Consider the following 13945-nt stretch of genomic DNA (forward strand, 5'->3'; position numbering starts at 1 on the left):
CAGGAATCATATGAAATGTATTTTAGGGTTAGGGGTTTAGGGGAAAGGGCTAGGGCTGGAGCTAGGGCTAGGGCTAGGGTAAGAATTACTGTTAGACTTAGGGTTTAGAGGTTTAGGGTTTACAGCTAGGGCAAAGGCAAGGGCTAGAGTGAGAGTTGGGGTTCGGGTTAAGGCCAGGCACGTCCAAAGTCCATCTTCAATCCTAAAAAAAAGCTCAAGAACTTTGGCCAGCCCTCACACATCTTCACGTCATCAAATCTGGCCCTCTTTGGAAAACGTTTGGACACCGACTAGTGATTTAAATCATGATTTAAATCTATTTGATTTACAGTGGTGCCTCGCAAGACGAAAAGAATCCGTTCCGCGAGTCTCTTCGTCTTGCGGTTTTTTCGTCTTGCAAAGCAAGCCCATTAGCGGCTTAGCGGATTAGCGCTATTAGCGGGCTTAGCGGATCAGCTGATAAGCGGATTAGCGGATCAGCTGATAAGCGGCTTCGCAGATCAGCTGTTAAGCGGCTTAGCGGATCAGCTGATAAGCGGCTTAGCGGATCAGCTGTTAAGCGGCTTAGCGGATCAGCTGTTAAGCGGCTTAGCGGCTTGGGAAAACCCCACAGGAACTCGCAAGACATTTTCGTCTTGCGAAGCAAGCCCATAGGAAATTCGTTTTGCGAAGCACCTCCAAAACGGAAAAGCCTTTCGTCTAGCGGGTTTTCCGTCTTGCGAGGCATTCGTCTTGCGGGGCACCACTGTAAATCAAATCTACCCTGTTATATATATATTACCAAGCAAGAACTTCAACCAGCCACTGGAAAGCTCCCGAGAAGTGGCAAAGTGACCACCACCACCCCACCCCACGTTGCACGACCCTTCAGCCATGACTTCAGACATGAGTTTCCAAGCTCTGCCCCAAAATCTGATTTATAGATTATTGATCGCTAGCCTGGATGGTTTGCCTCACTAGCTAGTGCAGTCGAAATATATTAATTATCCAGTAGCACCTTAGAGAACAACTAAGTTTGTTCTTGGTATAAGCTTTTGTGTGCATGCACGCTTCTTCAGATACCTGCTAGTGCCGATTATTCATTATTCATTATTTAGCCCCCTCTTCCGATACCGCACATTCCTCCTAACAACGTCTAGCATCCAAGAACAGAAAGTACACAACATTAGCGCTTCTTCCTTCTGCCAGATTATGCATTAAAAGCCTGTTCTCGGCCATCAAAGAGCTTTAGCAAGAGATAGAGAAGGGAAGTAAACAGAGGCAGGAAGAGATGACCATATCTCTGAGTTTTATTTTGATTTTAAATGTGATTAGAATTGTATTTTTTTTTATAGATATTTATTGAAATTTCAAAGATTATACCAAAAAAATAATAAAAACAAAACACAAACACAAAAAATAACAAATATAAAAAACAAAATACAAAACTAAAAACTATTTAAAAACAAGTAAAGTTTCATTCCCTTATTTTCTTATAACTTACTTCCCCGATCTCCTCATACCTCCCCTTTTTGTATTCCAATTTCTAATTATTAATTCGGCAAATCCTCTCCCTTAATTTTCATTTAATTTTCAACCTTTCTTTTCTTTTTACTTAATCATTACAGCTGAAAAACCCCTTAATTTTCTAGACCAACATCATTCTAACATTCATTAATTTTGCAATATTTCCCAAGATAGTCCTTAAATTTCTTCCAATCTTCTTCCGCCGTCTCTCTTCCCTGGTCTCGGATTCTGCTAGTCATTTCTGCCAGTCCCATATAGTCTATCACCTTCATCTGCCATTCTTCCTAGGTGGGTAGATCTTGTGTCTTCCAATACAGTGGTGCCCCGCAAGACGAATGCCTCGCAAGACGAAAAACCCGCAAGACGAAAGGGTTTTTCGGTTTTTGCGTCGCTTCGCTAGACGATTTTCCCTATGGGCTTGCTTCAAAAGCCGTCCGGGACAGCGGAGAATCGCAGCGCGTTTCTCCGCTCTCCCAGGAAGGCAGGCGGGGGGAGCAAAGACTTTCGCCCCCCGCCGGCCTTCAGAAGAGGTCGGGGGACAGACTGTCCCCGGACCTGGTCTGAAGGCGGTTTCCATAGGAACGCATTGATTGATTTTCAATGCATTCCTATGGGAAACCATGCTTCGCAAGACGAAAAACTCGCAAGACGAAAAGACTTGCGGAACGAATTAATTTCGTCTTGCGAGGCACCACTGTACTTTGCGATGAGTATTCTTGCTGCTGTTGCAGCATACATAAAGAATGTTCTATCCTTCTTTGGCACCAATTGGCCGACCATGCCCAAGAGAAAGGCCTCTGGTTTCTTCAGAAAGGTGTATTTTAAACCAATTGTTTGATTTTGTGTTTTAATGCATTTGATAATTGATGTTAGCCGCCCTGAGCCCGGTCTCGGCAGGGGAGGGCAGGGTATAAATAAATTATTATTATTATTATTATTATTATTATTATTATTATTATTATTATTATTATTTAAGATCGCTAAACTCCTCGAAATGACAAGTATCTTCTGGAAAAGGTTGCCCGGGCAAGAGCGTTATTTAGGATATATAGGGGGGAAAGAGCTCTCACCTGAGATAAATCGATAAAGTGATTTGCTTCAGCCATCACCTTGACCCGGAAGTTTGTGCCATCATCAGGGCTGAGGGCATAGCAGAAGACCTGGGAAAGAGAGGAGATGCTTAGAACTGAGGCTGACCAGTCACTGAATGAATGAATTAATCTTTATTTGCGTTGGCAATTGCAATAAAACAATACGATATACAAAGAATGGAAATTAAAAGTCCATTGTATAAAATTCATTTGAGGGCCATTTGAGCAGGGAGCACGCGAGAAGCGACAAAACACGGGGGGGGGGGGGGGGACATCGGACAAAGCCCCTCTTTCCCAAACGCTGCCAGAATTTACGAAGCGCATAAACCATCACAGCTTTCCTCCAAGATGAAGCAATTGCTGACAGAGAATCGTAGAACTGGGGAGTTGGAAAGGGCAATGAGGCTCATCTAGTATGACCCCCTGCAATGCGGGAATCTTTTGCCCAAGAGCTTCCCTTTTGTGGCTTATCCCCACAACAGCTACTGACTTTGGGTTTTAATAATAATAATTATTTCATATTTGTACTCCACCCTCCCTGGCCGGAGCCGGGCTCAGGGCAGCTAACATGATAAAACTAACACAGTATACAAAGAACATAGAAACAGGCAATCAATTAATTAAAATGCATCTTAAAACAGTCAAGCAGTCTAATCCAGGCATCCCCAACCTGCAGCTCTCCAGATGTTTTGGCCTACAACTCCCATGATCCCTAGCTAACAGGACCAGTGGTCAGGGATGATGGGAACTATAGTCCAAAACATCTGGAGGGCCAAAGGTTGGGGGTGCCTGGTCTAATCTGTCAGTGCCTAAATGATCTCAAGCGTCAGAACAACTTGGCTGCCATCAGGAAATTTCGCCCGTGGTATGACTCTCTCCCCCCTTCCCATTTCAACTCTCCGGCACCCGATCTGCATAACCGAGCGATCCCAAAATGTAGATGTGCTTTGACCGTCGCAAGATGAAAATGTCTCGCCCTTGGCTGGACTCGAGGGACGATTCCAACAGATTCCACCCAAAAAACGCTCATGTCCCTGCAGAGATGGCAGCACATGCCCTTTATAAAAAGACTTGAGGAGTGAGATTATCACCCCTCTTTTATTGCCCGTTCCGGGTCACCCGACCACTGCCCCAGCATCCTCTCTCTTGGCAGATCAAGAGGAGCAGGTGACAGCAAAGGACGTGGAGATTCAGGTCACAGTCTTACAATGGCTGCACTCTTTCCTTTCAGGTCGGGGACAGTGGATTGCGCTAGGGGAGGAGTTGTCGTCACGGCACCCCTTGGTGTGTGCAGTTCCGCAGGGCACAATCCTCTCCCCAATGCTTTTAAACATTTTTATGCGCCCCTTGCCCAGCATGTCTGGAATTTTGGGCAGGGCTGTCATCAATATGCTGATGACACCCAGCTTCATCCGTTGATGGATGGCCATCCTGACTCGGCCCTGGACACACTGACCAGAGGCTTGAACGCTGTGGCCGGATGGTTGTGCAGGAGCCGGTTGAAGTGAAATCCTTCGAAAACAGAGGTCCTCTGGTTGGGCTGGGACGACTTGGGGCTGGGGGGCCAATTCCCATCTCTTGCAGGGGCAGAATTAGTGCCAGCGCCTTCCGTCAGGAGTTTGAGTGTAACCTTCGACACCTCCCTCTCTATGGAGACACAGGTTATAGCTACAGCAAAGGCGGCATTTTCCCACCTTTGCTGCTCTAAGCAGCTGGTCCCTGCCTTCTCTTGCCCTGATCTCACCATGGTGATCCATGTGGTGGTCACCTCCTGGCTCGATTATTGTAACTTGCTCTACGCGGGGCTGCCCTTGAAGCTGACCCAGAAACTCCAGCAGGTGCAGAATGCCGTGGCGAGACTCCTTATGGGGTCCTCACCGCGGGATCACATTTGTCCAATTCTATACCAGCGGCACTGGCTCCCAGTGTAGTACAGGGTCAGATTCAAGGAGCTGGTTTTAACCTTTAAAGCCCTATATAGCCAAGGCCCCTCGTACCTGCAGGACCGCCTCTCTTGGCATGACCCGTGGAGGACCTTACGGTCCGCAAATAATAATATCTTGGAGGTCCCAGGCCTTGGGGATGTTCAACTGGCCTCAACCAGGGCGAAGGCCTTTTCATGAAGCCAAAAGATGTGATCCAGGAACATGGCAGTTTCCTCAGCTGTCACCGCATGGGAGCATGCCACAAAGTGACACATCTTGGTCAGCAGGTCCACCACCCCCATGATAGCCGTCTTACCTCGGGACATGGGCAGGTCCGTCATGAAGTCTATGGACACTGCCTCCCATGGTCTGGCTAAGCCCCGCCGGAGCCACCCTTTCCCTCTTTGCTCTCTGACACGTGTCGCATCCTCGTACATATTCCCGCACATCCTCCCTTACCTTGGGCCATCAGAAATCCCGTGCAACTAACAACATGGTCTTGTGTTGCCCAAAGTGCCCAGCTGTAGGGTTGTCATGGAGCTGCTTGAGGACTCTGACCCTCAAAGGATCTCCTGGTACATACCGTATTTTTCGCTCCATAAGACGCACTTTTTCCCTCCTAAAAAGTAAGGGGAAATGTGTGTGCATCTTATGGAGCGAATGCAGGCTGCACAGCTATCCCAGAAGCCAAAACAACAAAAGGGATTGCTGCTTTCACTGCGTAGCGATCCCTCTTGCTGTTCTGGCTTCTGAGATTCAGAATATTTTTTTTCTTGTTTTCCTCCTCCAAAGACTAGGTGCATCTTGTGGTCTGGTGCATCTTATAGAGCAAAAAATGCGGTACTTACAAAGGTGGCCAGGTTTTGAGCTGGGGCAGTCAGAATAAAACCCACTCTCGATTCAAAACCCTCAAATGTATTTGATATCGTTGACTTTTCAGTTCTATTCTTTGCAGAGCGTCTCGTTTTATTGCTACAGCCGAGGGCTGACACAGATGAAGATTTGTTTGTTCATTTGGCCCAACGTGGGGCTCGAACCCGCGACCCTGAGATTCAGAGTCTCGGCGCTCTGCCACCTGAGCTACTCGCACGGCCACCCTCTTGTGCACCTCACCTCGAATTTGTCCGAATTGTGCATGCCTGGGATGGACTGCATGAGATGGGAGGTGGGGTGGTTGCCGAAGTCAGAACTGACGTAGCCCACGCGGAGCCGGCCCTCGCTGGCTTTCAAGTCCTTGGAGTGTTCGTAGGGCGGCTTGTGGAGGACGTTGATCTGGCAGGGGGATTCAAGGAAGCCATGTTACAGAAACGACATGCAATAATAATAATAATAAAAGTAATATAATAATTACTTTTTTTTCTTTGAATATTATTATTCAAAGATGTGGGAGGCCCTACCTAACAGGACCAGCAGTCAGGGATGATGGGAATTGTAGTCCCCAAACAGCTAGAGGGCCAAGTTTGGCCACCACTGCTCTAGATCAGGCATGGCCCAACTTGGCCCTCCAGCCCTTTTGGGACTGCAACTCGCACCATCCGTAGCTCACAGCACCAGTGGTCAGGGATGATGGGCACTGTAGTCTCAAAACAGCTGGAGGGCCAAGTTGGGCCATGCCTGGCACAGACCCACCTTGTCCAGGCAGAGGTTCCCATGTCTCTCAGCGATAGCCTTTCGGAAGCCGTGAGATAGCGGATAAAGCATGCTGTGATGGGGGTGCACCGAAGGTAGTCGGTTCTTCTCCAGCTGGTCAGCCACAATACTGACAAGCTTCTTCATTCTCTCGTCATAATCGGTCCAATCGCAAACGATCTGAGAGGAGGCAAAGAAAACCCTGAATTACGTTCTAGATTCAGGTAGGTAGCCGTGTTCGTCTGACACAGTCAAAATATATAAAAAAATATAAAAAATGTCCATGTCAGGGAAGAGTTAGAAGTTTCCAGTTTATCAGAGGGGGAAAGCATTCCCAAGGGGGGGAGGAGAGCAGTGAAACTAATAGAAGGGAGCAAGAGGAACAACAGGGAGGGACCGGCTGTTCCCAGGAAAGGCAAGGGTTCAGTTCTAGCTCAGATTCGGAGGAGGGGAGATACAAGCCAGCTCTAGCCAGGAGGTTAGAAAAAAGAGCGGGAAAGCGAAGGGAAGGGCGCCTTCGCCATTTTGAGGGTGGCTGGTCACGGAGAAGCAGAGCTCAGAAGGTATCTGAAATAAGTGACTCTGAGGAATAATAGTTAAGAACCGTTTATAACATTGTTTTGTTAATACGCAATAAAAAGTTATAAAAGAACAAGAAGCGTTTGTGTGGTGATCTGAAGAGGACAACGACCAGGCCTGACAGAACACCTTCTGCTCTGCGCCTCTTCAGAGGGAGCTGTGGCGCCAGTTGGGCAAGGAGAAACCCCAGCGCTCCAGCTAACATTACAGGACTTATGGCAACAGAACTTACAGTTGAAAAGTCAAGTCGACATACTATCAGCAGCACTGGGAGAACATAGAACCATGCTGCAAGCGACGTGGGGAGATAGAGTGCGTAAAACATTTACTGTACGTCCACGTAGCTTCAAGGGAGAAAGCTCTGAATACATGGCTTTCAAGACAGAAATTTCTTACATAATTGAGATAAAGGATAAAGAATTTCAATCTGAGCAAGAGAAGGTTGCTTATGTGATTAATTTCTTGGAAGGGAGGGCTAAGGACTGTGTTATACCCCTAATATCTCAGAGGGATGCCGCCCTAGGAAATCTACAAATTTTTCTGCAGTATCTAGACACGATTTTCTTAGACCCTGCGCATGAAACAAGCACAGCTAGGCAGCTGCTGAGAATGAGACAAGGAAAAGACACTGTGGGAGTTTACTGGTCCAACTTTAGTTTGCTGGTGCAGAAATTAAAATGGGATCTCAATTCCCCAACAGTTGCAGCCCTTTTTAGGGAAGGACTGAATAATGAGATTTTAGACCAATTGGCCCAAATGTCAGAACCTAGTTCCTTGGACTCTCTGGTCCGAACGTGCCTGCAATTGAGCCTACGCGTGGAACGGAGGGCTAGTGAAAAGAAGGAACAATGGAGACCACGGTGGCGGGAAAACAATATTATCGAAAGTACAGAGAGCAGAGCGGGCAATGTGCCAGGACAAGAGCGGCCAGAGCCCATGGAATTAGGAGCAGCCAGACCCCTCCCAGTTACTACCTCTTCCATGGTAAGAGGAAATGCAGGGAGAGGAAGAGACACGAGGCGTTGCTTTGTCTGTGGAAAACCAGGGCATCTAGCACGACAATGTCACAATCATAAAGGATGGGAGTCTATATCTGGAGCAGACATGGGAGAAGACAATTGCCCGAAGGAACTGCATCAGGGAAACGAATGTCCCCGGCTGAAAATGGGAGCTTGCAGCCGGGTGGAGAAGCAATAGAAGGCTCTCACGCTGAACCACCTATTCCAGGACTAACAGTGAAGGTGCAACTACAACTACCCAATGGACACAGGGTCCAGGTAGAGGCGCTGTTAGACTCAGGAGCGTCAGCAGATTTCATAGACCAAAAATTGGTACAGGAACACAAAATCGCTTTGTTACCTTTGAATTTCCCACTGCGAGTGAAAACAATCGACGGCAGACCGCTGCTTTCAGGAGAAGTGACTTACGAGACTCCACCAATGAGAATGGATATGGATAATCACTCAGAGACCAGGGCATTTCATGTGACCAAACTAGCTGGGCACCCGATGGTGCTGGGCATGAGTTGGCCCAATCGTCATAATCCGGTGATTGCCTGGCATCAAGTTCTTTGGTTTTTGATTCGATCTATTGTATGACACATTGTTTGGGGCAAAAGGGAAAAATCTCAGTGGAAGTAATGGGAACAGAGGTAGAAGGGAAGTTGATGGGGAATGAAAGTGAGATTCCGTCACAATATATTGCTTATCGGGATGTTTTTTGTGAAAAAGAAGCGGATAAACTTCCACCACATAGGCCCTATGATTGCAAGATAGATCTAGTCCCTGGGGCACAGTTGCCACCAAGCAAGATATATGCCATGTCGGAAGTAGAATCTGCAGCATTGAGAGAGTTCCTGCAAAAGAATTTGCAGAGAGGTTTTATTAGAGAGTCCACGGCCTCTGGGGGTGCTCCCGTCTTTTTCGTCAAAAAGAAAGGGGAGGAAGGGGCACAGAGATTAGTATGTGACTTCAGAATCCTTAACAGCCAAATGAAGCCTCACGTGTGCCCACTGCCACGTATAGATGACCTCTTAGAGAGAGTAAGGTCAGCCAAAGTCTTTACCAAGCTTGATCTATGAGGAGCATATAATCTGATAAAAGTCAGAGAAGGGGATGAGTGGAAAACCAGTTTTTGTACAGTGGTGCCTCGCAAGACGAAATTAATTCGTTCCGCAAGTCTTTTCGTCTTGCAAGTTTTTCGTCTTGCGAAGCACGGTTTCCCATAGGAATGCATTAAAAATCAATTAATGCGTTCCTATGGAAACCGCCTTCAGACCAGGTCCGGGGACAGTCTGTCCCCCGACCTCTTCTGAAGGCCGGTGGGGGGCGAAAGTCTTTGCTCCCCCCCCCCCGCCTGCCTTCCCGGGACAGCGGAGACTTCTCCGCTGTCCCGGGGCGGTCTTAAAATGCTGGCGGGCGGCAGCGCTGCGTTTCTCCGCTCTCCCGGGAAGGCAGGCAGGGGGGAACAAAGACTTTTGCCCCCCGCCCGCCTTCAGAAGAAGTCCAGGACCTCTTCTGAAGGCCGGTGGGGGGCGAAAGTCTTTGCTCCCCCCCCCCCCCGCCGCCTGCCTTCAAAAGCCATCCGGGATAGCGGGAAGCGCTTCCCTGCTATCCCGGACTGCTTTTAAAATGCTGGCGGTGGGGAGCAAAGCCTTTCGGCCCCCGCCGGCCTTCCTGGACCTCTTCTGAAGGCCGGAGGGGGGGGGAAAGGCTTTGCTCCCCACCGCTAGCATTTAAAAGAGGTCCCCGGAGATTTCCCTATGGGCTTTCTTCTTGCGAAGCAAGCCCATAGGGAAATTCGTTTTGCGAAGCGCCTCCAAAACGGAAAACCCTTTCGTCTAGCGGGTTTTTCGTCTTGCGAGGCCTTCGTCTTGCGGGGCACCACTGTACTAAGTATGGTGCATTTGAATTCTTGGTAATGCCTTTTGGCTTGCAAAATGGCTCAGGGGTATTTCAAACCTTCATCAATCACGTCTTAGCAGGTATACTGGATCAGTTCTGTGTCTCTTATTTAGATGACCTCTTAATATATAGTGAAAGTATGGAGGAACATGTAAAACATGTCACGCAGGTGTTAGAGAGATTGAGGACCAACAGGTTATATGTGAAGTTAGAAAAGTGTAAGTTCCACACACAAAAGGTGGAGTTCCTGGGATATTGCATTTCCCATGAAGGGGTGCACATGGACCCCAGTAAAGTTCAGGCAGTGGTGGAATGGGAGGCACCTAAAACTAAGAAAGATCTACAGAGGTTTTTAGGATTTGCTAATTTCTATCGTAAATTCATAGGTAATTACTCCAAAACCACAACGCCACTGACTGATTGTCTAAGAGGCAAGGGGACATTCAGATGGTCTGAGGAAGCACAGAAGGCCTTTGATAAATTAAAGGTGGTGTTTGCTTCAGAAAAATATCTTATGCACCTAGATCCAAGTAAACGTATAAAGGTAGAAACTGACGCCTCTGATAGGGCTATTGGGGCCATTCTGCTGCAACAGGACAAGGAAGGGGACTGGAGACCCTGTGCATTCTACTCTAGAAAATTAAATCAATCTGAACAAAACTACACCATATTTGATAAGGAACTTTTAGCTGTGCATGCTGCCTTTAAAGTGTGGAGACATTTTTTGGAAGGGACGTCACATCAGGTGGTGGTACAAACAGATCATAAGAATTTAGAGTATTGGAGAACTGCTAGACAGCTAAACCAAAGGCAAATTAGGTGGGCGGAGTTTTTTGCTGGATTTAATTTTAGGATTGAGTACATACCTGGGCATCAAAATGTTTGTGCAGACGCGCTATCGCGCAAACCTGAGTATATGGAAGGGGAAGCACCTCCCAAGTTGCGAGAAATGCTGAGATCGGATCAGTGGGGGGTGCAGCCGTAGTAGTGGACGGCAGGGAATTCCAGCGATTGACAGTAACAGATGAGTTTGCACAAAAGAAAATGGACGAACTGAGAAAAGGTAGAGGGGAAGAGGAAGGTTTCAAGGAAAAAGGTGGATTGTTGTACAGGAGAGGGGTGCTGTATGTACCTGCAGGTGAATTAAGAGGTAAAGTGTTGAGGCAACATCATGATAACCCGACTGCAGGACATTTTGTTAGAGAAAAGACCCTGTATCAGATCACACGGCAGTTCTGGTGGCCAAAGTTGAGGGAGGAGATAAACCAATATGTAAAAGGTTGTGAAGTATGTCAACGAGCCAAGGCACCCAGAGCAGCTCCTGCAGGGTTGTTGCAACCTATGCCAACGCCGGGAAGGCCTTGGGATGTGGTGTCTATGGATTTTATAACTGATTTACCGTCATCGCATAGGCAAACAGTGATCTTTGTGGTGGTTGACATGCTAAGCAAGATGGCACATTTCATACCATGTGCCAAAATTCCAACCGCACAGGAAACTGCAAAAATGTTTTTAGATATTTTTAGGTTGCATGGTATGCCATCACAAATCATTTCAGATAGAGGGGCCCAATTTACATCACAATTTTGGAGGAGGTTAATGCAGTTACTAGATGTGCAGCTAAGCTTCACGTCGGCGAGACACCCGCAAACCAATGGGGAAGCTGAAAGAACGAATGCAACACTACAACAATATCTGAGGTGTTATGCTGGTTATCAGCAGAGCGGGTGGTTAGAGAAGTTGAGTCTAGCAGAGTTTGCGTATAATAATGCAATGCATGTGTCTACGGGCAGAGCCCCATTTGTGGCAAACTATGGCTTGTACCCAAGGGCATTCCCAGGTCAAGAGGAGCAGTTAGCAGTATCAGCAGCAGAACAAATGATAGAGGAGTTGAGGTGCATTCATGAGATATTGAAAGAGGATTTGGAAGAAGCTAAAGAGGCTTACAAGAGAGCTGCAGACAGGCACCGGCGAGTTGGGGAAGAAATCCAAGTAGGGAGCTGGGTATGGCTGTCTACCAAGGGACAACCAATACAAGGGAGGTGTAAAAAGCTAGAACCAAGGAGATTGGGACCTTTCCAAGTAAAGGCTCAAATTAACCCAGTCGCTTTCAAGCTTCATTTGCCTGAAAATATGAGAATACACCCTGTATTTCATAGATCTTTATTGTCAGTGTTTGTATCAAATTTCAAGGGAACCACCTCCTTTTCCCACCATGATGGGGGAAGAGGAGACCGAAGTGGAAGAGATATTAGACTCGAGAATAAGTAGGAGGAAATTACAGTATTTGGTTGCATGAAAAGGGTTAGATGAGTCTGAGAACTCATGGGAACCAGCAGAAAAAATTAACGTTCCAGAATTGCAGAGAGAATTTCATAGAAAATATCCCCACAAGCCAAAACCCCATAACTGGCATCTTCAAGAAATTTTTGAAGAGACAGATAGCGAGGAAGAAGAGTTCGTAGGGTTCGGTCCTTCAGAAACAGAGGAGAGCGAGGAGGAGGAAGGGGGGCTTAGGGGAGGGGGTGATGTCAGGGAAGAGTTAGAAGTTTCCAGTTTATCAGAGGGGGAAAGCATTCCCAAGGGGGGGAGGAGAGCAGTGAAACTAATAGAAGGGAGCAAGAGGAACAACAGGGAGGGACCGGCTGTTCCCAGGAAAGGCAAGGGTTCAGTTCTAGCTCAGATTCGGAGGAGGGGAGATACAAGCCAGCTCTAGCCAGGAGGTTAGAAAAAAGAGCGGGAAAGCGAAGGGAAGGGCGCCTTCGCCATTTTGAGGGTGGCTGGTCACGGAGAAGCAGAGCTCAGAAGGTATCTGAAATAAGTGACTCTGAGGAATAATAGTTAAGAACCGTTTATAAGATTGTTTTGTTAATACGCAATAAAAAGTTATAAAAGAACAAGAAGTGTTTGTGTGGTGATCTGAAGAGGATAACGGCCAGGCCTGACAGTCCAGTAGCACCTTAGAGACCAACTCAGTTTGTTCTTGGTATAAGTTTTCGTGTGCATGCATACTTCTTCAGATACACTGAAACAGAAGTCACCAGACCCTTATATATAGGTGGGAGGGTGGGGTGGGGTATTTCTCAGAAGGGTAGTAGGAGACGGGTGATTTTACTGTTCCCAAAAGGAAACCTTCCTCTGCTTGTCCATATTGAGAGGATGCCAGCAAGGCTGAACCTTTCGGTAAAAAAGGATTACAGACCTGTGCCTCCATGATTGACACCTTCTTAATCCTTGTATTTAATGATAATAACACTTGGCTGTCATGCGCAGGCAGACTTCTTCAGATACACTGAAACCGAAGTCCCCAGACCCTGATATATAGTGGAAGGAAAAGTCCCCAGACCCTGATATATAGAGGGAGGGTAGGGTTTTTCTCCGAAGGGTAGTAGGACTCAATGGGTTTGGTCAACCTGTGGGCGACTGTGAATGACTGCAATTAGTCCTACAGGAAAAAGCAAGGGATAGTATGCAGATGGTTAGCACATGTAATGAGACAGGAATCCAGTATCTCTATTCAGACCAGGTCTCTCCATCGTTTTCAGTTGAGTAATAAGTTGTAATTCAGCAATTCTTTCAAGTCTGTTTCTGACAGCTGCTTGGAGATCCTGTATTGAATGTCCTGGGAGGATAAATGGGCATAAATCTGACATAAGGAATCGCAAGACAGAGAAGCCAGTAGGAGAACACTTCAATCTCCCAGGACATTCAATACAGGATCTCCAAGCAGCTGTCTTCTTACAAAAGAATTTCAGAAACATTACATATGCTAATCATTACATATGCTAATCATCTGCTACATCAAAGCTACCTTCTATCTTTATGACCCAGGATGCCTGGTGAAGCAACTGGCCTGTGTTTTAGAATGCTTATACATGTCTGTCAGGCGTAGAAAATGAACAGTAAAGAAGATGGGCAGAGATGCAGAGGCTTATGGGATTTGATCAGAAATTATTGTCAATGACTCAAACCCAGTCAACGCAATGCTTTCATTGCCGACACAATGGCTTGCTTCATTTTTCATAATTCCTCATAGCAATCCCACCTGACCCCCACAAGGCATCTCCTACCCTTCTGAGAAATACCTGACTCCACCCTCCCACTATATATCAGGGTCTGGTGACTTCTGTTTCTGTGCACCTGAAGAAGAGTGCCTGCACACAAAAGCTTTGACCCAGAACAAACCGAGTTGGTCTCTAAGGTGCTACTGGACAATTCCTTACCACTACTGTGGTACCTTGGGACTTAAACGCTTCGGTTCCCAAACGCTGGAAACCCCAGAAGTGTTAGCCCTTATATTGGTGAAAAAGCC

General features: G+C 47.0%; 1 protein-coding gene across 3 annotated transcripts in view; it reads right to left on the minus strand.

Moving 5' to 3' along the window:
- Nucleotides 1-13945, minus strand: part of LOC310835931 (UDP-N-acetylglucosamine--peptide N-acetylglucosaminyltransferase 110 kDa subunit-like) — a 125179-nt gene that overhangs the window by 38649 nt on the left and 72585 nt on the right. For all 3 annotated transcript variants that reach the window (XM_083720876.1, XM_083720875.1, XM_083720877.1), the window contains 3 exons: nucleotides 6152-6331; nucleotides 5636-5794; nucleotides 2577-2666 (listed from right to left, as the gene is read on the minus strand). In XM_083720876.1, coding sequence (XP_083577002.1) covers nucleotides 2577-2666; nucleotides 5636-5794; nucleotides 6152-6331 — 429 coding nt within the window. The remainder of the gene's footprint in view (nucleotides 1-2576; nucleotides 2667-5635; nucleotides 5795-6151; nucleotides 6332-13945) is intronic.

This window comes from Podarcis gaigeae (assembly GCF_964106915.1).
Source record: "Podarcis gaigeae genome assembly, chromosome: W".
NCBI classification, from domain to species: Eukaryota; Metazoa; Chordata; class Lepidosauria; order Squamata; family Lacertidae; genus Podarcis; species Podarcis gaigeae.